This window comes from Microtus pennsylvanicus, chromosome 4 (assembly GCF_037038515.1).
Source record: "Microtus pennsylvanicus isolate mMicPen1 chromosome 4, mMicPen1.hap1, whole genome shotgun sequence".
In the NCBI taxonomy this organism is placed as follows: Eukaryota; Metazoa; Chordata; class Mammalia; order Rodentia; family Cricetidae; genus Microtus; species Microtus pennsylvanicus.
Window position 1 is genome coordinate 104,396,381 of NC_134582.1, and position 27,438 is coordinate 104,423,818.

General features: G+C 43.3%; 1 protein-coding gene across 2 annotated transcripts in view; it reads right to left on the reverse strand.

Moving 5' to 3' along the window:
• Dcdc2 (doublecortin domain containing 2) overlaps positions 1 to 27,438 on the reverse strand; it is a 192,779-nt gene that overhangs the window by 150,527 nt on the left and 14,814 nt on the right. Inside the window, exons 1-3 of one of the 2 annotated variants that reach the window (XM_075970006.1) lie at positions 14,813 to 14,936; positions 13,713 to 14,072; positions 8,964 to 9,018 (exon numbers count right to left, since the gene is read on the reverse strand). In XM_075970006.1, the coding sequence (XP_075826121.1) occupies positions 8,964 to 9,018; positions 13,713 to 14,005 (348 nt within the window). In that variant the 5' untranslated portion in view covers positions 14,006 to 14,072; positions 14,813 to 14,936. Of the gene's footprint in view, positions 1 to 8,963; positions 9,019 to 13,712; positions 14,073 to 14,812; positions 14,937 to 27,438 lie in introns of those variants that run through there. The other variant, XM_075970005.1, reaches the window with a different exon arrangement.

Below are 27,438 nucleotides of genomic sequence, written 5' to 3' on the forward strand. Positions count from 1 at the left end.
TGCCGTAGAGTTTTACAGTAAAGGCCAACACTGATTATAGAATTAAAGTCAATGTGTCACAGATGAGCATGGTTAAACAAAGTACGCTCTGCCAACCAGGACTATGCTTGGTTCTCAGGAGGAAATCACACAGTAAATTCTTGTAGAGTGAGTAGTACTGATTCCATGTATCTCCAGATCATACTGGTGGGAAAATAAATGTAATAAACATTTACCTGCAACAAAGCATAAGCCAGTGTATCCATAAAGACTTTCAAGTTACTTGAGCAATCTTATCTGTATGAAATCCAGAAAAATGGGATATTCATATAGTACACAGATGTCTACTTTATCCAGCCAATGAGGAGCATCAAAATTCTAAGAGAATTAAAGCTTTACCAGCAGGTACAATAAGTTATGAGTGAGCTTCCTAGAAATGCCTAACAGGAGGTCCCAATGCATATGTTCAAGATGATCAGATGAGGTCAGCCAGAAGCAACAAGATTCAACTGGACTTGGTGTGGCAAATGACAGTTCTTGAGAAAACCACAGGATGTTGAGAAAAAGGGGCAAGGCTTTTGTGGGACTTGGGTTCTAATGAAGGACTCTGAGAGGACCTAAGGGAATCAGAGATCAATTCTGATTGTCTGTTTCCAATGTCAGTGGGTATTCACTGGGAGAGACTATGCGGCAAGGATGATCTAGCAATTAAATATGGAAGCAGCAAAATCATGTGACAGTGTGGGCAGTAAGAAGGCAGAACCAGCACCAGAGCCCTGAACTCACTGCAAGGCTATGGGAGACACTGAGCATCCTGCTAATTCCCAGCTGACCTTCTTCCTGCATAGCCTGTGAACCTGACTGACAGAAGACTACCTGTTCTCGCATCTCTCCAAGCCAACTTTCACTCTTTCTTCTAACTGCAGGTTTTGACTCTTTCAGAGAAATATATTAAATACTTCATTCTATGACTTATAGAAAGAAACATTTTAAGATCTTAATCTAAGAAAAATAGGCCAAAAATAAAATACTCATATTTAAACCACTTTCCAACCCACTGAACCTCTACCCGCTCTACCCCAGGCCTCTAGCCAGGTGCATATGCCCTGAAGACCATAGTTAATGTCATGGTTTAGAAGTGAAATGTCCCCACAGGCTTGTATCCCCCATCAGTCACCAGATGCTGGTACTGTTGTAGGAGGTTGTGGGTCTTTAGAAGGTGGAATCTAGCTAGGGGAAGTGGGTTTGAGGGGTGTGCTTTGAGCTTTATAGTTTAGCTCTGTTTTCTGTCCCATGTGCTTCGAGGAGGTGAGAGTCCCAACCTCATGCCGCCATGGTCACAGAAACACCCTTTCCCAAGCCTTCCACACCATGATGGATGAATACTCTAAAACAGTAGAGTGAAATGAATCCCCTTAAGTTACTCCTTCTCCTATAGCTGGTCACAGGGACACTGAAACTAAGTAACACAAAAACTGCCTTATTTCTGGCTCTTACCTGACTCTAAGCTCCTACAGAACAAAGCTATGAAGCATTTGGCTTACACTCCACACTCAACACAGTTCCAAGGACATCCCAGGTGTTTTGGAGCTAGGGCACCTGTTCTGTCCCTCTCTCTCTACAGAGTGAGCTATGGCCCCTTCATGGTTAAAGAAAGTTTGTATTCTGTTTATAAATGTCATTATGTGAAAGACTCTCTCCACAGACTGAACAAGGAATACAGGAATAAGGAGTGGCATTCACATCTAGGTCAGAGCAGATGGAAGCTTCCATCAAAAGGGTCCACAGATAGTTTTGTAGCAACACAATAACCCTGAAGCAAATAATCTAGCAAACTGTCTCCAAACTGAATCACTGTCCTAGTCAGTCAGGGTCACTACTGCTGTGATGAAATACTATGATCAAGAACTCAAACAGAGCAGGAACCTGGAGGCAGGAGCTGATGCAGAGGCCATGGAGGGGTACTGCCTACTGGCTTGTTCCCCGTGTCTTGCTCAGCCCACTTTCTTATAGAACCCAGGACCACCAGCCCAAGGATGGCACCACCCACAATGGACTGAGTGCTCCCCCACCAATAACTACAATTTCATGATAGTAAGAAGCTAAGTGTGTCTTCTCTGTGGTATATGTAGATATTCAGTCATATGGAAGCAAAGCATTCAGGGCAGAAAACACGAAGGAAGCAGAAATCCCATGCCGTTAAATCAGAGGAGTGAGGCCAATGTGAGGCGGTGAGGGCTGCTGTGTGAGGCAGGACGCTCTCACAGACTCATAGTCTAGGAAGAACAGAAGAACCGGGCCAGTTGACTTGAACATGGAAACCTATAATGAGGTCTGAATTGGGCTGAGAAGGAGAGAAGGATGGCTCAGTTAGAAAAATGCTTCCCAATGTTCACTTCTAGCTAGTGGGCACATGTCTTAACTCTGGCTCTGGGAGGATAGAGACAGGAGGCTCCATGAAACTCACTAGACGGCCAGTCTAGATAAACCAGTAAGGTCCAGGTTCAGGCTCAGACAATAAGACGGAGAACAACTGAGGAAGACGCCTGAAGTTGAGCTCTGTCTTCCACATGCACATGCACTCACATACACGCAGAGAGGCAGAGATGAGCCTGGGGGGACAGAGCAGCAATGACACCAGTCATAGAGCACTGAAAATTAAGGTGAGGAGCACAAGCACCAACGCATCTAGCCAGGACATGGGCACCACTCTATCTAAATCGCTATGTAAAAAAGGAGCCACCATGTAAAAAAGACTGCACCAGTCTTACAGGATCTGGGAGCAGAATATAAATGCTAAGTCCCAGCACAGAAGTAGGTGTTCCCAGCTATGATGCCTAGAACTCCTCCCCTATTCTGCATAATCCCAAAGAAGTGCAGAGACCCTTGTGCTATGTAGTAATAGGGGGCGGTGGGGCTGTGTCCCCGCCACCAGGCCGCCTGGCTCATCTCGGCTAGCTTATGCCCCAAATAATTACACGGACACTGTATTCTTTTAAACACTGCTCTGGCCCATTTCTAATCATCTGTGTAGCGCCCCTAGGTGCGCTTACCGGGAAGATTCTAGCCTAAGTCCATCCTGGGTCGGAGCTGGGGCATGGCATGCGTCTTCCCTGGAGCGGGTAGCATGGCGTCTCTCCTGCGTCTGCTCCGGAGAGGAGAGCTGTGGAGTCTGACCTCACTTCCTCTTCCTCCCAGCCTTCCCTTCTGTTTACTCCACCCACCTAAGGGTGGGCCTATCAAATGGGCCTAGCAGTTTCTTTATTGCTTAAACAATGAAATCAACAGATTGATATATGACACTCCCACATCACTTCCCCTTTTTCTGTTTAAACAAAAAAAAGGCTTTAACTTTAACATAGCAAAATTACATATAACAAAACAGTTATCAAGTAAAAGTTACATCAGAAACATTTATACATATAACAAAATTGACCTTAAATCTCTATAAATAAAGCAAAATCTATACTAATGCAAATTATTCATACCTATATCATATCCCCCTTTAAATGTAAAAGAACATTTATAAACTATATTTGGGAACATGGGCGCAGTTTTTTCTCTCCAAACTGCTTCCTGCTGAATGGGGGCGTCGTTAATTAGGTCTTTCATGGTATAACCTGTGTTCTAGTTTCATCTCAGTTGGCAGTTGAGCAAAGCAATTTTCTGAAGATGTTCACAGCAACCCTTCAGGAGGACGTGGTCCATCATACCAAATCGGAATTGAAGAAATGAACAGGGTCTCATCCTCTGTGAAAACAAAATAAGACTCTCTCCAAAGCATCATATCCTTAGACCCAAATTCTGAAGTCATACCCTCATGATATCCGTTCTGGTTCCACTTGGCAGCCCATATAATGAAATGTCTGTCTGTACTTAGCTCCTTTACAGTCAAAAATTTTAAAGAAAACACAATGTACATAATCCAGACTCTCTGTGAATTTTCCATCTTTACGCGGCTTATTTTTATTTATATCTATAACTATCTGTACTCTGTCTCTTTAAAGACTTTACTTTTACTTTTTTCTTTTTAAACCATTAACTTTATTCTCTATATTCCTTTTCTTCTCTCTCTCTCAAGCCTACGTACATTCATCCAACAGTGTGACTCGTTTAGTGGTCTGAATCTGTCCTATTGTGAATCTGCAATTTTTTACTATCCAGGAGCACTTTTGATTTGCGCCTTTAAATCATTAGGCGCTTAAGAATCTAAACTGAGACATTCCTAAGTTAACTTTTTGCTTTTTGAGCATATATCTGTAGACCAGGCTGTCTTTGAACTCTCAGAGATCCGCCTGTCTCTGCCTCCCAGGCATTGGGATTAAAGGTGTTTGCTACTACACCTTGAACTCACAGAGATCCGTCCGTCTCTGCCTTCTAGGCACTGGGATTAAAGGCGTGTGCTACCACACCTTGAAGTTTACTTGAGGTTTACTTTAAGAATTTTAACTTTTAGTCTGCATATATTTTTAACACACAGTAAACCATTCAGAAATTTTCTCTGTCTTTGAATCTCTCTTTACTGTATATCTCTCTTTTTCTGACCACAAGAGCCTTTAATTTACCAAGCAATATCAGTAGGACTAAAGGCGTGGCTTTGCCAGCTAGATCCAGTCCATTTCTTAGCTTTCCAGCCTCGTGGCGGATATACAGGCTGCAGCCATGTTTATAGCATTTCAAGGTCCCTGCCAGCCAGCGAGCTACAACAGACAACACTCAAGTCCTCTCTCTGTAGCCGGCCCTCCTGCCTCAAACAGTCAGAGTTTGCCCTGGCAGGATGGCCCAGAAAGCCGGCATTTTTAAACGGCGTACCTTTTTTCCTGCTACGCCTGAAAACCGAAAAGCATGCGTTCAGCTTTTCATCAACACTGTTTAAGTGTTTTGTGGCAGGATCTCTTAATGAGCTGCAGGGATTGCAGCTAAAGCTGAGTCAGGAAAATTTCAAAATGGAGGACGTACCATTTTGTGCTAGCTCTGGGGCTACCAGGTAGGAGCGGCACTCAGCACTTTAATTCTGAGACTGAGCGTGCAGCACAGAAATTCTTTTCATCCAAGTAACATCCAAATCTGACTCGCAGAGCACTGCGCAGTCTGAAAACACATCCCTGTATGGCGGCAGGAATCCGCCATGCTCTTCCGCCTGCCTAAGCCTGATTCTGCCTTCTTCCCAGGAGCAGGCGGGGAGCTCTGAGTCATCGTCAAGGTCTCAGAGCACTCTCCTTCCGATCCCAAGCGGGAACACAAACATAGTCCAGAGTTTTCACTGGCGGCACAGCCCCAGGAAGCCACACTTTGAAATGACACAGCGTTTTTTCTGCTGCTGTTGCCGAATCAGGAAATCTCTCTACAGCACGCCACCAACAAACAGCAAAAATCTGTGTTAAACTCTCTCTCCCTTATTTTTAAGCCTTCTCAGGTTTTCTGTGGACTCAGCCACACGTCTGGGCGTCATTTGTAGTAATAGGGGGCGGTGGGGCTGTGTCCCCGCCACCAGGCCGCCTGGCTCATCTCGGCTAGCTTATGCCCCAAATAATTACACGGACACTGTATTCTTTTAAACACTGCTCTGGCCCATTTCTAATCATCTGTGTAGCGCCCCTAGGTGCGCTTACCGGGAAGATTCTAGCCTAAGTCCATCCTGGGTCGGAGCTGGGGCATGGCATGCGTCTTCCCTGGAGCGGGTAGCATGGCGTCTCTCCTGCGTCTGCTCCGGAGAGGAGAGCTGTGGAGTCTGACCTCACTTCCTCTTCCTCCCAGCCTTCCCTTCTGTTTACTCCACCCACCTAAGGGTGGGCCTATCAAATGGGCCTAGCAGTTTCTTTATTGCTTAAACAATGAAATCAACAGATTGATATATGACACTCCCACATCAGTGCTACAAAACCCACTGGGAATAGTTAGAAGGACCATGCTTACAGTGACTAGGTGCATTCTGCCGCAGTACTTTGGTGTGTAATCCTATCGCTGCAAACTCATTGTAGGCAATCACTTCAGGTTTGAAGGAAATTTCCTCTAGTAAACAGTTTTCTATCCTTCAAAACGATGCATCTTGAAAAGATATTTTTATGTCACTGCTCTACTGAAGCTTCCCTTTAAAACAACTATAAACTCTGAAAGTCTGGGTTCTCTAAATCAGCTTCCAAGTTGTCACTAATGGCCTTCCTCTTACAAGTCTGTGTGCTCCAGCGGTGGCCAGAATGGGTTCTGCAGAAGGTGACCAGTGCATTCTCAGTGGACACTGAGAACTGAAATGAAATCCCCACCTTAGATCAAAGAAAGAGGATTCATGCTTTTTGTGAGAGGTGTCCAAGTCCTTTTTCAAGATTTGAACATAGTCTTATAAACTTATAAGCTTATGAAATTCCAGAAGTTTGATCATAAATCATGTGTGAAAGACAGAACTACTTCCCTACAGCAAGACTTGCATATACAAAAGATGGGGTCTCAGGACAACCTACAAATGCTTTTCCACAGACAGAAGCAACACAGCAGTCCCTATCCCTCCCCCCTCTGCTTATGCAAATCAGGTAGATTCCAAGTCTTCTTCTATGAACATGTGAACCCATAGATGGTACCAGACCCTACCTATCATACAAAGGACAAGGGAGTAATAATGGTAAGAAAATAATGTCAGAAAATAATGTGACTTTTACATTTTCACTTAATATAGCAAGCACTTTTCAGCTTCTCTGTCATAAGTAAACTCCCAGTGCTATTATTTGTGTATTTGAGGGCCTTTATTAAATTACATATGCACTGCAATACTGAGATAGTCAATCTGAACATCAGAGCGGCTGCTTCCTGACTAACCGGACTACGTTACACAGCATGAAAACTCTGGAAAATGTATCACTAGTGTACCAACACAACTCAGGACTTGCCGGGTCACCAAAACCATGGAAAGTAAACCATAGGAATTAGTGAGATGCTCAGCAGGTAAAGGCATTTGTCAAAGCCTGACTGCCTAGTTCCAGCCTAAATAGGAAAGAACAGACTCCACTCCCACAAGCTGTCCTCTGACCTCCAGGTGAGTACCGTGGCATATATCACACACACACACACGCACACACACGCACACAATAATACTACAGAACCAACAGTTAAAGTGATATTTACTTTTTCAGATACATTGATTATATATGTATGATTGTTTTTTCTGCATGTATGCATGTGGGGTGTGTGTGTGTGTTTCCTACAGAAACCAGAAGGCAGAATTGGATTCCATAGAACTGGAGCTACAGACAGTTGTCGTATTTTGGTTCTCTTTGTTATTTTCGTTTTGGTTTTTGACTTTGATACTGGTTCTATGAGATAAGGTCTCATATAGCCCCAGCTATCCTCTGACTCACTATGTAGGTGAGGATTACTTTGAACTCCTGATCTTTTTGTGGTGCTAGGACCACAGGTATGCAGCATCACATGCAGCATGGAAATAAATCTGTTGCACTCTCAATAAACCTGTTGCACACCTCTTACACATTACCAGATTCAATGCCTTCTCCATGGAGACTGGAGCTCAAGCTGTTGAGAAATTCATACATCTCAAACTCTACCACAGACACATGTTCCAGCACCTATTGTATCCAAGGTGGCCTATTTCAGGCAAGTGTGTACAGATTCATGTCCAGAACTAATCCACTAAACTGTTATTTCCACTTAGTATAACTACTAGCAAGAGCTCATTCTTTATCCATAATATAAACACAACCATAAAAATGTATACCGTTGTCTGCTTTAAATTTTAAGGCCCATCACTTCTATGCATAATTAATGTGATATGCATTGAAAAACCAAAAAGATAGACAATGTATTATTTTAAGCAAGATCTGTAAATAGCACCTCTTCCAAAAACCATTCAGTAAATACTCCTTGAATAATGAATGTAATCTCACATTCTTCAAATACGGCACAATCAGACTTTTTACCTTATGTGACTTTCCTACAGTGATCTAGTTGGTAGCATGCTTAAGTAGAATGAGAGACTATGCAGAGTAGAAGGTTAATACAAGTTAGGGGTGGCTTTCAAAGATCACAATAGCTGAAGCTGTAACCCAATGGCAGAATATTTGCTTAGCATGGTCAAGGTCTCAGGTTCAATCCTCAGAACAAAAAGAAACAAAAAGACATGGTGACACACACACCTAGTTACTCTGGAAGCCCAGACAGAAATTTAAGTTCGAGGGAAGCCTAAGCTACAACAACTTGAGGCTAAACTTTCGAAGATCCTATCTCCAACATAATAAGTAAATCAATAAATAGATGATAGATAGATAGATAGATAGATAGATAGATAGATAGATAGATAGATAGACAGGGAGTGTAACTCAGTAGCAGAGTTACTTGCTTAGCATCTGTAAAGCCTTGGGTTTAAACCTTAGCACAATAAAGACAAAAGTAATAAAAACAAAACAAACATATTTTTGAGCCAGGCATGGAGGTGCACACCTTTAATACCAGCACTCCAGAGGCAGAGGCAAGCAGATCCCTGTAAGTTTCCAGACGCCTAGTCTACATAGTGAGTTTCAGAACAGTCAGGACCATGTAGAGAGATCCTGCCTCAAAGAAACTAAAACTAAAGACACAGCAAGTCCAACATGGCTACTGCTTGTATGTTAGAAAGCCCCGGGCTGAAAGCGTGTTCCTGGCTGTTTCTGACAGGTAATCTCTCAGTGGGTGGGCAGAATTCCTTGTGGACTTTGAACAGAGATTTACTCAGCATTACTTTGCTTTGAACAGCATTACTCAGAATCTTATCACACTGAACAGGGCATGGGAGAATGTTTTAGCCAATGCTGTGTGCCTGAGCACGTGCCTCAGTCCAACAAAGAAGGAACTGCTCTTCCCTAAAACATCTAGTGCCCCTTACATACATTTAAGAACTCATATTTTATGGTTAGAATGTGGTACACATGTCAGACATACTATAAGAAACAACAAGTAAAAGATGGTATTAATTTGAACCTTAGAAATAGAATTTGCATTACCTCAGTATTAACAGCCTCCATTGGTCTTTTCTTGATTTCTCCTATGTCCAAGTAACTAGAAGGTTTAAAAAAAAAAAGGTAAGGGTTGTTTTTACAGGTTTGAAGTCAGCTACATAAAATGTTTAAGCATTATTAAAAAAATACAGCAGTCATAGGAAACGTGCAAAAGCCTGACACAGAAATCAGTAGGCACTAGTGTTGTGGGGAAGGTGTTCACACAGCCTCACCAACCTAGAGCAGAAGCATCATGGGAGCTAGAGCCGAGAACGACCTGCTCTGGTTAGGAAGCATGTCTCCCTTAACAGTCGATTCTCACTCTGGACTTACTCTCCTTCCCTCCCTCGCCTTCCCTCCACCCCTCTGCTAACCCTAACCCTCCCTCTTTCATTATTTTTCCCTTTTTTAGAGACAGGGTTTTATATACTGAAAACTAGGCTTGAGTTTACCATGTCACCAAGAGCAACCCTGAATTTCTGATCCTCCTGCTTCTACCTCCCCAGTGCCGGGATTACAGACATAGGCCACAATCCCTGCTTTGTGTGGTACTGAGGTTCAAGCCCAAGGCACGCACGTCCTCTACCAACTGACCCACTCTCTAGCTATTTAATGCAGCTCCGGTCTATGAATTCTGTGAGTCACATTAATTACAAAAATTAGGTAAAAGGAAATAGTGAAAGCCTGGGAAAGACAGACTGGAGCACCAGAGTCAAACCTGGGAAAGACTGGGTAGGTTTCCCAGTGACACTGAAATAAATGCCCAGCCATGAGGGGTGGCCTTGAATCAGTTTACAGACAGATGGGGGACTAGTTGACTTCTGAGACTATTGTTATCCCATTTCTTTTCACTACAGATACTAACTAGTGCCTCTTGCCTAAATACAACTTGAAAATTGTTATCTTTGTCAACTTCAGGGGATTCGCCCATCCCCATCAGGGGATCTGGTTCCAGTTTGAAATGCTTCCCAACTGTCTTATAAATAAAGGACACTAAGTAATTATTTTAATATAAAAATATAAATATAGCTTCTAATTTATAACCACAATTAGAGACTCAACTATTTAACTACTATAGCAGACAAGTTGTCCAAAAAAAAAAAGAGTTTATTCAGATGGTAAAGACACCTGCCATTAAGCCTGCACTCCATCCCTGTGACCTACATGGTAGGAGAGAACTGACTTCCCAAAGGAGTCCTCCCACTACAACATGCACACACCTACACACACACACACACACACACACACACACACACACACACGCATCAGACAAGAATAACAAGCGCAAGAAATTGTTACAAGTTTACATATTAGAATTAACTTTGACTATTGAACTGGGTTCACCATTGGCTGATGGTGTTCAGATATTTTTATTTGGACAGAATATTAATTGATATGGAACTTCAACTACATTTCCTTATGCAAATGATTATGTGAGGCAGTATGAACAACTGATCTCATCAATGAGATGGGTCTTTTGTGAACTTCCTGGATTTATTTCTATCAAGACAGCAAAATATTCTGTTGCACACCAGAGAATGTCTCCTGATTTATATTCTAAATGTCTCAGACCTAATAGGTTAATGGAGGTGAGACAATTCCAAAAATGTCTGAGAAAAGTTTTCCATGTATGTGCACGTGCACTTTATAGGTGTGTGTCTGGTCATGCCCATATATGGCAACTCACATGTGGAGGACGGAGAACAGTTCTGTAGAATGGGTGCTCTCCTTCCACCTTTATTATTACATGGTTTCGGGGGTCAAACTTAGTCATTAGGTCATTGCAACACAAGCGCACCTTTATCCTCTGATCCATCTTATTGGGCCCAAGAAAAGTTTTGAGAAAATTACTCTCTAAAAGTGCTGTATTGGGAAGATTTAAACCCTACCTGTACCTTAGAGACAGTGTCAAAAACATTAGAAACGTCTAAGTGAAAGACATTCCAGCAGGAAACGGATCATTTCTTTTTGACGAGAATTTTTCTGTCTTCTCCTACATTACGTTACTCAAAGTGAAAACCCATGAATGATCATCAGAACTCTTCAGACTCTCTTTTGTCTTTCAGTTGTTTTGGTTGTACAAGCATACAATGCAAAGCTTCAAACATCCAGCACTTACATCTGTAGTGTCTATCCCTACCAGCATAGGCAGATACTGACTGCTACTTGAACACCAGTGTCAGCATGGAAAACTAACGATGTGGACTTCGATAACAAACTCGTGTGTGAATTAAAAGCAAAAATTAACATTGCAGACTCACTATATACACATAAAAAGTGGTTTGAAAAGCAAGTTCTGTTTGTCTTGAAGCTGTAGTTTTTCATCCTGAATCAGTAGTACCACACCAACAAAGATGGACATGAATGATAAAGTCTACAGCTTCCAGCTGTTCAAAATCTGAACCGGATTTCCATCCTCGTGAAATTATTCTGTCTCTAAGTGGATTGCTTTCGCTGTTTTTGCTGTTGTTGTTTGAGATGGGAGCTCCCACTGCCTAGTCTGGCTTTGAACTTACTCTGCCCAGGCTGCTCTTAAACTCCTGTTCCTCCTGTTTCTATCTCGCAGGTGCTAGGATTACATGTACTACTACACATAGCGATGGAAATAATATAATTTAAAATATAGACATAATACAAGATATTGGCCATAGAGATGCCTTATATTTATAAAATACAGTGGCATCTACAAAATGCATTAATAGCCATAGTTTTACCTTTTTATTTTTTTAACACGAGGTCTCGTGTGTCTAAGACTGGCCCAGTAGCACATAAAACCAGTTTTAGTGACACTGGAGAGATAGAGGCAGGAAGATTATAAGGCTCAGGCTGACCTTGAACTTCCTCTGTAGCAGAATATGACCTAACCTTATGATCTTCCTGCCTCTGCCTCTTAAGAGATCAGGTTACAGTGCACCATTCCCAGGTCTGTGGTTCTGGGGATCAAGGACTGTGCCCGCTATGCAGTACTCTCCCACCACTGGTTGGATGACTCCAAACATCTTTGCTGTAAGGAGCCAGCAAAGCCTACGTGCTCTGGTTGAACTTATGAGTTTCTGGAGGTTGAGGCAGGAAGGTAGGGGTTCAAGGTCACCCTTGGATTCATATGGGGGTGAAGACAAGACTGAACTACATGAAAGCTTCTCAAGGAAACAAAACAAGGATAGCTAAATTTCTTTTAGACACGGTGTTTTAATTGAGCTCTATGTCTACTTGGAGTTAGACATATCATGTTTAAGGGAAGTTTCAGAGAAGGAAAAAAATTCAGACATACCACTTGTCTCTTGTAAGAAGACAGTTTCCATTCCCAGAGAGCAGGACCCCTGGAGCTCAGCTTATACAAAACACATGAGCAAGGGCACCACTAGAAAACTTTGGAAGCATTTTGGTGAAAATGCTTCCATACAATTAGAAAATAATCATGGGAAATGGATTTATAGTAAATATTTTAGCTTTTTGCTATCCTGGAATCCAAGATAAATTTAAAGTATTTTGGAAATATTTTAAAGCTATAGAATATAGGATTATCTACGACTCCACAATTCCTTTGGTAGATGCATCCAAGAAACAAAAAGTGGCAAACAAATGTTCACAGAGACATTCTTCATAATAGCCCCAAAGTGAACAACCCAAATACTCACTAACTGCTTAATGAATGGAGAGGAATCGTTAGCTCCATACCAGGGAAACTATTCAACTGTAGGGTGGCACTCTTCCATGCTACAGAGTACACGGTCCTTGAAAGTGGTACAGAGCAAACAGAACAGACAAAGTCCACCTGTTGTACTATTCGATCCCATGGATAAAGAAAATAGATCTGTGGTTTGCCTGGAGGAAGAGGAAGTTCGGAGGTGTCCGTTTCTTCAGGAGAGTGATCAAAATACTGTAAAATGGATTTGTAGTGATGGTTCACAACTCTGGAAATCTTGGAAATTGGTGGATTCACCAAAATATATGCCAGGAAAGCCTTAAAACACTCACGGAATGTAAGAATTTACTATCCTGTCCACTCCTGATAACCCTCACCTCCCACATAAACTTAAGAACTTTTCTTACTGTTCCTATCTCCTTATGATTTGCATTGAAATTAGCGATGTGCAGATGGGAAGTCCTCAAAGATGGGTCAAGTCTGTCCAGCTCAGTTCACTCTGCAAACCTTAAACTCTGTTGTTAATTCACAGAAAATGACCTTGGGGGAGTTCCCTATCCAGAAAGTGGCCTGTGGGTCCTAGCGAGAGACCTGCAAAGACACAAATGCTTTTCCAAGCATTCTGTGACTAGCACAAACACCTAGGATACAGGAAGACAGCACAGCACCTGGCTCTGTGCATTCTGCTTGCAATGAAGGAATTCAAACAATGAAGAGGGAAATCATAACAGAGCATCCAGCCCTTAAAATTAACTCATAAGAAATCTTTTTCCCCCCTTTTAAGTTTAAGGGGTAGACTTTAATAAAAAAAAAAAAAAGCCTGTAACCTCACACTTGGGAGGCTGGGGCAGGAGGAGAGCGGATAGTTCAAGGCCACCCTGATGGACACAGTGAGTTTCAATCTGAAGCTACAGAGATGCTGTATCAGGATAACGAAATAATGTTGTTGCTTCTACACTGTTTAGCCAATCATTTAAAATCTCACCTACTGCTACTGGAACGAAATTCCTTCTCCAGTTTCAATTCTACCAGCAACTGCCAGCTCCTGGCTAGACTTCCCGGAGGTAGCCTATCAACCACGCCCCAAGGCGCAGGGGAGCTCTACTCACTTGAGTTTCTTGAAGGCTTCCTGGCCCCCGGCCACGTAGTTGCCCCCGCTTTCGATCTGGTCCAGTTTCCGGATGCGGTGGCCCGTCCTCGGGGTGTAGATGTTCCTAACTGCCCCAAAGGGCGCCTGCACACCGCCCGTCACTTCCTTGAGGAAGACGTCGAAGCTGGACACCTTCTTCTCATGAATGACGACACGGCGCCCGGCGAAGAAGGGGTCCCCATTGCGGTACACCAGCACACTCTTCACCACTGGCAGCGACAGGTGGCTGGACCTGGCGCTGGGGCCGTTCATCTTCACCGCTGGATGCCCGACCCGCTGGCACTCCACAGGCCTGCAACACCAGTTCCTGGACCGCCTCCTGCAGGCACGAAGAAAAGTCACTCACAGGTGAAGAAGAGCCAGCCGTGCGGAGCCAGCCCCGGCAGGTAGCAGTTCAAGTAAGGCGCGGCGCGGATGGCCAATCAGCGCTCGCAGGCTCGCACACCTGTCTCTCCCGCCCCGCAGCACCCAGGTATGCTGTCTGGGAACCCGTGCCGCCCGGGCTTTAAACCCCTGCGCGAGCTGGACAGGAGGGACAGTGGCTGACGCGCGCACTCAAGCGCGCACACACGCACACGCACTCAGGCGCACATTAATAACATGGCGAGATTCAGTGCCTGTCATCACATTTGTGTTGTTTCTCCCAACCGCTTCAGTTTTTTTCTTTCTTGTGTCTTGCACTCTAATACCACCAGCTCATTCGCCCTCCTCCGCCCAATAAAGTCATTAAGATCCCGGTTAAGGTTGCCGGGATTTTCCTTTGAGGAAAATAAGCCACTTAAAAATGCACTGAGAAGTCGGACCCAGTGGCGCACATCTATCATCCCAGAATTAGGGCGACTAGAACTGGAGTATTGCCTCGAGTTCGAGGCCAGCCTAGACTACCTAGAAAGTTTTAAATCAGCCTCAGTTATAGCCAGACTAAATTAATATCAATAAATTAAATAATCTGCACAGATAGAAGCAGAGGCGACGCCAGAGTCCGAAACCCCGGGACTCTGGTCTGGCCAGCGCCGCCCAGTGGTGAGGTTCCGGTGGGCCCTTCGCAGTGGTACCTACCGACACTCGCAGGAAGTGGGGGAGGGGCTGGGGGAGGGGCGCAGTTGGGGGCGGGGCGGGTTGCTGGCGCTGGGGCCCGCACCGCTGTGAACCCTAGCCCGCCGCGCGTCCCTAGCACCGGTCCTCCCTCCGCCGTTAGTGTCTTCTGAGGGCCTGCCAGGTCCACCGGGAGCCCAGTTTGTTTTTTCTCGCCGTTTCCATAGCAACTGCAGCCTCGTGCGGAGAGTTAGCCTATGAAGTAGGTCTAAGCGAGCTTGCCTCCCTTGTGCTTCTCTAGCTGCCTCTGGCATCAAAGTCATAAGGGGGTTGGGAATGAAATTGCCATGCCAGTGCTGTGCCAGTGTGGTTCTTAGAAACCGACACACAGCTAGGTAGATGATACCCTACAGTATTTTCAGTGTCTACCATGTGACGAACATTAAAGAGGGTATTTACAAGACTTGCTCTGCCCATGAGCTTGCCTCCACGTTGATTGTGTAAATTATTAGATCAGGCTGTGGGATCCATATGGGGTTGAGATTTTAATTAAGAATTTTGGAAAAATCGCAAGTGACAGAGTCCACCTGTAATCTCAGCATTCGGGGGACTGACGGCAAGAAGATTAGCCACAAGTTTCAGGACAGCCTGGAACAGAGTAAGACTGTAGGGTAAAACGCCAGCCAACGAAATACACTCCGGGTATGAAATCACCCAGTGAAAGGAAATACACAGTGGTCCTGAAATCAGAGCCAATGGGATAAAAAGGACCAGAGAAAGAAACACACTCTGTCCCTGACCCTTTAGCAGAAAACCAACCAATCCGTGACCACAAAATCCAGTCAATCTCTTAGTTTCTCCAAACTCAGGGATTGAAATCCAACCAGTTCCCACTCTGAAAATCTTCACTCCCCTGGAAAAACTCAGCCCCTACGAAACCCTATATAAGCCCTGTGCCTGTTCAGTTGGAAGCTGTCTTTTTCCACCCTGGCAGAGACAAAAAATTCCCTCCCAAAAAATGTCTTACATGAGGTTTGGGAGAGACCTTCTTTCCGCAGAATAGAGCGGGACAGAGAAGTGACAACTTTGACCAGAGTGTGAGCAGAGAAGAGCAGAGCAGAGCTGTGATGCTTTTGTTGTTGTTACTTTGGGGAAAGTTTCATGGAGCAGGGCTGTAAGGTGCTACACTTAACGGTGACTTAGTGGCATTCCTTGGCTCTCTGCAGTCAGGATTCTTTTTCTTCCAAGCTGCAATGCTTACAAAAAACTATCCCAAAAAACTTAGTAAGCAAACAAGAACCTCAGAAGGGTCAAGAGTGCTGACACACACCTTTAGCACCAACACTAGAAGTAGAAGCAGGCAGATCTCTGAATTCAAAGCATCCAGTTACATACCCAGTTTCAGATCAGCTGGGGCTACAAAGTGAGACCCTATTTTCAAACCTCAATACAGCTGCTTTGTACTGTCCAGTTTGGGGGGCAAACAAAAACACAAATATATATTTCTGATGAAATGAACCAAACCACTGCTCTCCTTATTCCTGCTAAGTATGTCTGCGTTTCTAAAGCAGGCACTCCCTTTTGAATGGGAAATGTCCCCATAGGCCCATGTATTTGAAGACTTAGTTCCCAGTCAGTAGACTATTTAGGGAGAGTGTGGAACCCCTTAAGAGGTAAAGTATCCTGGAGGAAAAAGGTCACTAGGGGCAAGTCTTGAGGTTTATGGGCTTGCTTCACTTTCTTGCCAGTCTGTTTTCTGATCCACACAGCTGTGAGCAAGCAGCCACAATCAGCTCCTGCCACCACCATGCAACCACATGCCAGTGTTCCCTAGCATGATGAACTGTAGCCCCCAAATGGTGAGCCAAAATCAGTCTCTCCTTATTTCATTTGTTTCTTGTTGGGTGTTTGGTCACATAGATGAGAAAAATTGACAATACCATTGGGTGTTCTTAGTTCATCATATCTGAGTAAAAATCATTTTTAAAACAGTACATTAAATCTTTGACAATGTACCAAGCATTACATAAGGCCTTTTACATATATTATCTAATTTAATGTTCACAAATAATCTTCAGATGTGGAAATGGACGTTCAGAGAAACTGAGGAAATTTCTCTGAACACACAAGGCTTCAAACTTGGTCTGCCCTATTTCTCCCTTAACCACGGTGATATAACAACAGGCAACATGAACATGTGAGGATGGCAATACTGGACAGAACAACTGTGGTTTCATTTAGTTTTAGGTTTTGTGCTTTTATGTTTTGTTTTGTTGAGAGGATCTCATATGGCCCAGGCTAGCCTCAAACTTGCTATGTAGCAGAGGTTCATCTTGAGCCTTTGGTCCTCCTGCCTCTATCTGCTGAATACTGGGATTGCAGACATGCCCTGCTATGCATGGGTGCTGGGGATGAAACCTGAGATCTTCATGCTTGCTAGGTAAACACTCTACAAACTAAGCTATATCGGCAGCCACAGAAACATTTTAACTAAAATTACAATGATGCCTTGAAAACTGGCAGCTTTCAAAGGGTCAGGGAGAATAGAATAATACACAGAGAGGAGAAAAGTGAAACTCTGGTTCTAGGAATAAAGAGGTGGAGGGTCTGTGGGGAAAGTAGTTATGAAGAGTCAGTTAAGCACTCAGACCTCCCAGTGTAAATCTCCCTGCTGCCCACACCAGCCCCACCCAGAATGAAAGCATGCTCCCTGCTCAAAACTTAAGAGCTTCCAGAAGGCAGGCACAGAGCACTAAATGAAGCCCAAGATCCTTCTGGGTGTGTAACACTTGTCACCAGTCTGTGAAGCCACCCACATCCGTATTCCATGTTTTTCATGATGGTATCTCCTGAACATGGAGCAGTAAGATAAAAGTTTACTTACCTTTACGGCTCCCTGAACTGAACAGAAAGGGAAACAGGAGAAAAGTCACTTGAGTACTGGCAGTTCCCTTTCTCTGTATCCTGCTCTGTGGAGCTGTGGGAGCAGGGAGGGAGCTGCTGCTACCTGCTCCTGCCACCGTGGGTCCACCTGCCACTACGTCTTGCCTCCCATGACGGGCTCTAGTCTCTCAGAAGACACAATAAAACTCTCATCCATGAAGTTGCTCGTCAGGTATTGGATCAAAGCAATGAGAAAGCACCATGTGTTTTATTAAAACATCCTCTTTTTCTTTGTTCCCTTTTTCTCATTTGCTCAAAGCTAAAACATGAACATTTCTCCTACTTATACATTTAATGACCTCAGAAAAACAACCAAGTGCAACACAAAATAAAAGTTCATATACCTGCAGTCTCTCTTCCTGCTCCTTTCTTTTGCTGAATTTGTACTGAAATCCTTTTGTGATGCAAAACTCTAACAGTGAGCAAATAAAACATGCTTTAAGGAGCCAGAAAGGTCAGCTAAACCCTTAGTATAAAGGAGTGAACTACAAGTAGAAGTTGCTACTGCAGAATGATGCAGGGGTGTGTGAGAACACACATAGAAAAGCAGGGAGCACTCCTTTTTAGTTTCTCCTAAGAGTGTAAAAGGCAATAAAGATGAACTAGATGGCCCAAAAGGATATTTAAGAAGATTTAATGTGCACTTGCAGTGGTACCAGAATCTGGACACCTCCTCAAGTGTTTTTCTATTGTCTTTTTCTGCTGACACAATGCAATCAAACCTACAGCATACATTTGTGAATGTTCTTCAGGCACCAAGATTGACCAATCCCCACCTTAAGTATTTCTTAAATTCCCTTATTCCATCCTTTTCCTACTTACCAAAAACAAGGAATCATCCCTTAGAAACCGACCCTACGTCCAGTTTTGTTTCCCTGTTTTCCATTCTCCACAACCAGCCAGCCTGAAAGACTGTTTAAAAAGAAATGTATTCCTTTCCTTTTCCAGTTTAAAGTTCTGCTGCCAATGCCAGGTGGTGCAGCCTTTAATCCCAGCACTCTGGCAGAGGCAGTGAACTGCTGTGAGGTTGAGGCCAGCCCCGTCTGCATAGAGAGACCCTGTCTCCGAAAAACAAAATATTCTGAAGATGCTTTCTACAGTGATAATTCTTTAGTATTTTAATAAATAAAGCTTGCCTGAAGTTCAGAGAGTAAAGCAGCCACACTGGTCAGCCTTATAGACCAGGCAGTGGTGACACATACCTTTAATCCCAGTAGCCACGCTAGTTGCCACAGACGCCGGGCGGTAGTGTGCACAGTTTAATCCCAGCACTAGAGAGGAATATAAAATGGGAGGAGACAGCTCTCACACGCAGTCTCATTCTGAGGATTCCTGGAGGCAGGATTACCATTTTCAGACTGAGGTCGAGGTAAGAGCCAGTGGCTGGCTGTTTTGCTTTTCTGGCATTCAGGTTGAGCCCCGGTGTCTGTCTCTGACTTTTTATTAATTGTACACCAGCTTTGCTTCCCCTGGAGGGGGGAAATATGGCATCACAGCTAGGGTTACACTGTCCTGTTGCCTCATCCTCTCTTCCCCCTCATGGCCCTCATGGTCTCTCCAAACCCAAAACTTGAATCTCCACATCTGGCTGTGATTTCTGCCCCCTGCCCTCTCCCAATCTCCATTTATCTGGCTCCCTCCGTGTGTTATTCCTCTACCTATATATCATTGCCCAAAAAATATTTTCTGTGCCACTCCCCAGATCAGGATGAGTACCCCCATGTACTATATATTGTCCCTCCATCATTTTATCATCTGTAATTACGTCTTTGGATAATGATAGGTTTTCTTATAAATTTTCACATAATTGCATGCCTGATTGTAGAACTGTATGCCATGTGTAGAACAGGGAAAGGATTTTGCTTGTTTTATTCATGCATCTTACCAGTGCCTAGCACAGTAAGGAACAAATAATTATTTTGTGAATAAATAGAAAATTTATTATTAAAAATGAAGAAAAATAAACTGTAAAAAACTGAAAGTTTCCTATGCTACAAATTGCAGTTTCAGGTCAGCAAATAAGTATTCAGCAACCAGAGAACTGGCGGGGGGGGGGGGTGTTTTTTTGTTTGGTTTGGTTTGTTGGTTGGTTTTTGTTTTTTGGGTTTAATTTTGTTTTTTTTTTCTTTTGAGGCAAGGTTTCACTACTACTGTTGTTCAGGTTTTTGTTTGTTTTGTTTTATTTATGTTTGTTAAAATTAAAAGTTTGGCTTCAGAAAGAAAATGCTTAGCTGTGTGAAGACTGGATCAACCATACAGAATAATCCTGCTCAGGACTGAGATGTTGTTTTGTTTGTTGCTGGGGATCAGACTTGGTCCACACACACACACTAGGCAAGTGCTCCACCAGTGAGCTAGGATATTAATGTTTATATAAGGCAATGCAGACGTGAACGAACAGAGATGCCAATCTCTAACTTGCCCTTACAAAGTATTATAGCTTCTTGTCAGGTCTCAGTCTCTGGATGGTTTCATTTTTTTTTTTAACTTATGCTTTTCTTAGTTACAAATAACATAAAATATCTCGGAGTAACTCTAACCAAACAAGTGAAAGACTTATATGGCAAGAACTTTAAAATCTTTGAAGAAAGAAATTGGAGAAGACACCAGAAAGTAGAAAGATCTCCCATGCTCTTGGGTAGGTAGAATTAATATAATAAAAATGGCAATCTTACCAAAAGCAATCTACAGATTCAATGCAATGCCCAGCAAAATTATTCACAGACCTCGAAAGAACAATACTCAACTTCATACGGAAAAGCAAAAAACCCAGGATAGCCAAAACAATCCTGGGCAATAAAAGAACTTTTGGAGGCATCACAATCCCTGACTTCAAACTCTACTACAGAGCTACAGTACTGAAAACAGCCTGGTACTGGCATAAAAACAGACAGGAGGACCAATAGAATCAAGTCGAAGCTGGATAGTAATCCACACACCTACGAACACCTGATTTTTGACAAAGGAGCAAAAAATATCTAATGGAAAAAAGAAAGCATATTTAAGTTGTGCTGGCATAATTGGATATCAACATGGAGAAGAATGAAAATAGATCAAAGACCTCAACATAAAGTTAGCCACACTGAACCTCACAGAAGAGAAAGTGGGAAGTACACTTGAACACATTGGCACAGGAGTTCACTGCCTAAATATAACCCCAGTAGCACAGACATTGAGAGAAACAATTAATAAATGGGACCTCCTGAAACTGAAAAGCTTCTGTAAAGCAAAGGACACGGTCAATAAGACAAAACGACAGCCTACAGAATGGGAAAAGATCTTCACCAACCCCACATCAGACAGAGGTCTGATCTCCAAAATACACAATGAACAAGAAATTGGTCATCAAAAGAACAAATAATCCAGTAAAAAAGATGGAGTATAGACCTAAACAGAGAACTCTCAACAGAGGAATCTAAAATGGCTGAAAGACACTTAAGGAAATACTCAAAATCCTTAGTCATCAGAGAAATGCAAATCAAAACAACTGTGAGATTCCATCTTATACCTGTAAGAATGGCCAAGATCAAAAACACTGATGACAACTTTTGCTGGAGAGGTTGTGAGGAAAAGGAAACACTTCTGCATTGCTGGTGGGAGTGCAAGCTGGTACAGTCCCTTTGGATATCAGTATGGCAATTTCTCAGAAAATTAGGAAATAACCTTCCTCAAGATCCTGCAACACCATTTTTTGGGTATATATCCAAAGGATACTCAATAAGGACATGTGTTCCATAAGGACATGTGCTCATCTATGTTAATAGCAGCATTGATTGTCATAGCCAGAACCTGGAAACAACCTAAATGCCCCTCGACTGAAGAATGGATAAGGAAAATGTGGTATATTTACACAATGGAGTACTACACAGCAGAAAAAAATAATGACATCTTGAAATTTGCAGGGAAATGAATAGAGCTAGAAAACATTTAAAAAATGTGTGAGGTAACCCAGACCCAGAAAGACAATGATCACATGTACTCACTCCTAAGTGGTTTTTAAACATAAAGAAAACCAGCCTATAAATTACAATCCCAGAGAACCTAGACAACAATGAGGACTTTAAGAGAGACATACATGAATCTAATCAACATGAGAAGTAGAAAAAGACAAGATCTTTTTCTAAATTGAGAGCATTAGGACCATGGGAGAGGGTTGAAGGAAAGGGGAGAGGAAGGAAGGGGAGCAGAGAAAAATGTATAGCTCAATAAAATCAATAAAAAGAAAGAAAAAGCAATATAATTGTAGCAACAAAACAAAGGGCATCTACTATCTACCATCAAAGTGAAGCTACTACAGACTTCACAGCTAATAATAGAACATTGGAGATGGCTTCTGTGATATTGAGAACAAGATGAAGCTGGCTCTAGGCCATGTCAATGGAAAGTGAGTTATAGTCCCCAGCCAATGCTATAAACCAGAGAAAAAGAAGCAAAGGCTAAACCGGGGAAAAGTTTGAAAGTATAAAAAATCCAAGAGTGCCTAGAGAAGGGACCCTTACACTGAGGGTATTTACCGCTTATCCTTGTGACCAAACACCTGGTCGTTGAAGGAGGAAGGCTTTACCTTGGTTCACAATTCAGAAGAATGCAGTCCATATGGTGGGGAAGGCATACCAATAGGAGCAGCCAGGTCCATGGCTCCAACAAGGAGCACAAGTTGAGAAATGAAACCCCAGCACTCAGAAACTTCCGTTTTTATTTAGTCTGGGACCCCAGCCTATAAGATGGAATATTCACATTCAGGATCTGTCTTCAGCCCCTTATCTAGAAACATCCTCACAGGCACACCCACAAGTCACCCCATTAATGCCCTAGCTTTTCCTTAATCCAATCAAACTGACAATCTCAGCCAACCATCATACTAGGCCTTAAGACTTGACACATGTGAGGCTGGAGGGATAGTTCAGTAGCTAAAAGCACTTGTCGGTCTTTCAGAGGCCCCAGTTTCGGTTCTCAAAATCCATGTGGTACCTCACAATCATCAGTAACTTAAATGTCAGGGGAGGTGAAGTCCTATTCTGACTTCTGTAGGCACAAGACAGATGTTTGAGTGCAACACACCCATACACATAAAATAAATAAGAAGGTGAACCCAAAGAAAAACATATAGACATCCTCCTGGATATTAACCTTCATCAGGCGATGAAAGGAGACAGAGACCCACATTGGAGCACCAGACTACAACCCCAAGGTCCAAATCAGGAGCAGAAGGAGAGAGAGCACAAGCAAGGAACTCAGGGCCATGAGGGGTGCACCCACACACTGAGACAATGGGGATGTTCTATCAGGAACTCACCAAGGCCAGCTGGACTGGGTCTGAAAAAGCATGGGATAAAACCGGACTCACTGAACATAACGGACAATGAGGACTGCTGAGAAGTCAAGAACAATCGCAGTGGGTTTTTGATCCTACTGCACGTACTGGCTTTGTGGGAGCCTAGGCAGTTTGGATGCTCACCTTACTAGACCTGGAAAGAGGTGGGAGGTCCTTGGACTCCCCACAGGGCAGGGAACCTGGCCTGCTCTTTGGGCTGATGAGAGGGGGGGGTTGATTGGGGGAGGAGGGATATGGGAGGCGGTGGCGGGGAAGAGACAGAAATCTTTAATAAATAAATAAATAAAATAAAAATTAAAAATAAAAAAGAGCAAAAAAATAAATAAATGTCAAAAGACTAGACTTGATATGACCTAGTGAAAAAGTAAACGTGAAATGTTGAGCCCCAGTGAGAGAAGAAGACGTGAGAATTCAAAAGTGCACAGCTTGGAAAAGAGAGAAAGAAGGCTTGTGGCCAAGGAAGGACCATGCTGAAAGACAGATGGCAGAGCCCTATCAGCAAGGATCTTGAAAACTGAGAGAGTGGCTGAGGCTGCTGCGAGGAGCCATGGCTCGGGGTAATCAACATGCCCTCCCAGGAAAGGGAAACCCAGACCTCATGGGGTTCTAGAGTCCCTGGGTTCATGACTATTTGGGGACACATTCCTGCTCTATCAGAGCTGCCCCGTGTGCTATTCTTATTCAACATCTGTGTGCTATTTATTATTGATAACTCCATAGATTCTAGGGTTCCTGGGATGGGAGACCTATGCTTCCTACTGCACTGTTCCCTATGCTTCTGCATCTGGACTGGGAGTCCCCTAGAGCATGCTTCCCCAAGGAATAGGTTTAGCAACCCTGAGAACCATATGCCCAAAGGCCCAGTTAGAGTGTGTGGTGACCTGGAGAGATGACTGTGCCTCCAGAGCAATCCATGGAGGAGTCCCATAGATGAACTCACAGGAGACAGAGTCACTCATGGGGGAGGACAGCTCAAGGTGGGTAAATGGAGCAATCCAACAGGGCTGGGTTCAGTGTGAAACCTTGTTTCTTCCATCATTAGGAACAAAGAAATCTCTCAGAGATAGATTAAGATACACAATATTGTTATCCAACTTGGGAGCATAACCTCTGCCCCAAGCCAGATTCAGCCACCAGTCCTCAACAAGCCAATTAAAGAGCCAAATGAATAGTCAAAAGTAAAAAGAGATATCTATTCAATGTGGTTATGTTGGAAAGAAGGACAAACAGATCCAATGACGCCCCCAACCTAGCCCTAGTGAGGTCCCTAGTGAGGTTAAAAGTTAAACAGAAGGATGATCAAGGGTGTGCACATCCGGTGGTCCTCCCACCACTGCCCCACGCTGGGCTTCAGGCTCATCTGCTCAGGTGGTATGACAAGTTATTACTACTTAAAACCTCTTTCTGGGGACAGGTTCCTAGGATTGCTGGTGACTTTACCTTCTCCCAGTATAGGGTTTCTGGGAAAATTCCCATTTCTTTGGGGTCCACTGTTTCAATAGTTAGATTAAGGGACACAAGTGTCTCTTTTGATTATCTTTCTCCAGATCCTTATAATACAAATATTGTTATCTGTTTGCTAGGCTCAAATGCTGATCTTCTGTATAACTAGAACTTTTTGTCATTCATCTGAGCTAAGCCCTCATTTACCTCATCAGAAGGACTGGCCCATGTAAGCTGGCTCCTGGGCACTGCCTATGTCAGTACCTTTTTATATGCCCAGCTCATCACATTGGTTGCTCTAAAATGCTCAGGAAAGGGGGACATCATCTGTTTTTGTCATTGCTCAGTTCAAGTACTTAGAACAGCCTAGCACATACTTGGTGCTCAGCAAATAAATGAATTTGTATGTAGGAGGAGATAAAATGAAGAAGAGGACAAAGGAAATAAGAGAGGAAGAAGAGAAAAGGAGGTCAGGCTATGAGTTAGCTACACCTACTTCAGAAATTCACACGTATTAAGTACATCTGACAGACTGTTAGGTAAACCTACCAGGAGTATTTTCAGTGGTATGTTTGTTTGTTTGTTCTTTTTTTTTTTTGAGATAGCTGGAATAGGTCTTACTATGTAGACCAGGCTGACTTAGAGCTCACAGAAATCTATCTGTCTGACTCTAGAGTCCTGAGATTAAAAGTCTGTGTCCCAATTTTATGGAAAGTATATTTTAATGGAAAGGTTGAGTATCTTCTGAAGAAGCAACTCTACATCCTGAAGTAGGAGTGAGTAATAATTATGTTTGGTCATGGAAGAAGTGTATCCCACTTGGCAGTTCCAAACTCCATGAGCTCACGGAGATTTGGACACTATGAGTACAACCTGAATTAAGTTTTCAGCACAAATTCTCCAGTGCAATGGACAAAGCTATTCTGATGATAGTTGTGTAGACTATAATGCCTAAATGGGAGGACTTGGGAGACCTTATATTGTAGGGAGCCAAGTCACCTTGGCACTTTACTCTGGGCACTAAAAACTATCATGGCACCAGACAGGAGACAGCATCACTTCCGAGATAACAATGTCCAGGAGTTGGGACCTAACTTCACAAGCAGTATATTGCTCAGTGGGCAACACTGAATGAGGGCCATGCAAAGCTGTGCAGATTAAACTCAAACAATAATTAGGTCTTAGAAAAGGCTTATGTAATGCATGTATCCTTTACATATGAGAACAAGAGCTTGGTGAAACATGCCTATTCATTTTTACCTATTTTACCAAAGGTGTGACGTTGGAGGAGCCTTAGACATAAGAGTGAGACAGGAGGATCTCTAGGGTTGGCTAACTAACCAGTCTAGCCTCCCCAACAAGCTCCAGGCCAAGAAGAAACCTTGTCTCAAAAATAAGGTGGAGAACAATTGAGGAAGATACCTAATGTCATCCTCTCTCAGGCACACACATACATGTACCCACACACAAACATGCACACCAAAAACATCTACATTAAATATACATACATATGCATATGTATGTGGCTCATAGTAATACCTAAAAAGGCATATTAGAAATGATCTTAAATACCACTGTTTCTTAAAGAGGCAAAAGAAAACTCAACTCAGATTCAAGAAACAAAACCACCCTTGCTTTCCCACGCCCTTCTTTACTAAGAGCCTCTTTGGGAGATTCCACTCTGCACCATCTACTTAATGAGGGCCTTTGACTGACAGGTCACCTGTAAACTACAGAACTCCTTGGAGGGAGTCATCGGTGCTCCAGGCTTTCTGGAGGCATTTAACTAGCCACCTGGAGGATTCACCTATCTCTAGATAATTACTTGCACAGCAAGCAAGAAAAGATTGCCCAATGTTTTACCAGTGGTCAAACCTGTCAGTCAATAAACACATCAGATGAGCTATGCAGCCACAGGTCAAGGAAGAGCAAAAGCTTGCCAGCCATGTGGTCCCTGCCTATAGTTCAAGCATTCAGGAGGCAGAGGCAAGAGGACTGATGAAAGATCAAGGCCAGTGTTGGTTATTCTGGAGGGAAAGGGAGATGGAGAGAGGCAGGGAGGGAGGGAGGGAAGGAGGGGAAGAGAAGGTTGGGGTGGCTCAGTTTGCAAAGTATTGCAACACAAGCATGAGAGCCTGAATTCATTCCCTAACAACTACATAAAAAGTTGGGCAAGGGGGAGCTGAGAAATGGCTTAGAGGTCAAAGCCACTTGCTACTCTTGGAGAGGACCCAGGTTCAGTTCCCACAACCCACATGGAGCCTCACAACCATGTATAACTCCAGTTCAGGGAGGTCCAACACCTCTTCCGACCTCCCAGGTATCTTACATGAATGCAGTGTACATACATAAACTCAGGTGTGCACATATATACATAAGATATATAATCCTTAAAGCCAGGTGAGGCTGTACATACCCATAATTCCAGTACTGGGGAGATAGAGACATAAGGATCCCTGGGGTTTGTAACCAGCCAATTTGGACAAATTGGTGAGCTCCAGGTTCAGAGACATCTTCTGTCTCAAAAAATAAGGTGGGAAGCAATTGAGGAAGACAGCCAACATTGGCTGTGATGTGCGCACACACACACACACACACACACACACGTGTACAGACTTTTACATGTAACAAGAAGGATGGGATGAAAGGAAGAGGAAAGGATAGAGAGGAGCTTCTCCTCTACTACACGCCACAGTATGGTAACCACCTACTACTCTAGATGCAGAGGTCTCGTGTGAGCATTTTTCAGAATCTCAACTCTGAAACTGATTTATCCAATATTTATTGGTAATAATGATGCACACATACTGCTAATACGGTTGTCAAATTACTAATGAATATCAGCTTCCATTGCATGGGATGCTCTCTCTTAAAGGGGACTTTAACTGCTGTATTGGGCATGCGGTTACACTTTCAGCAGCATCACTCG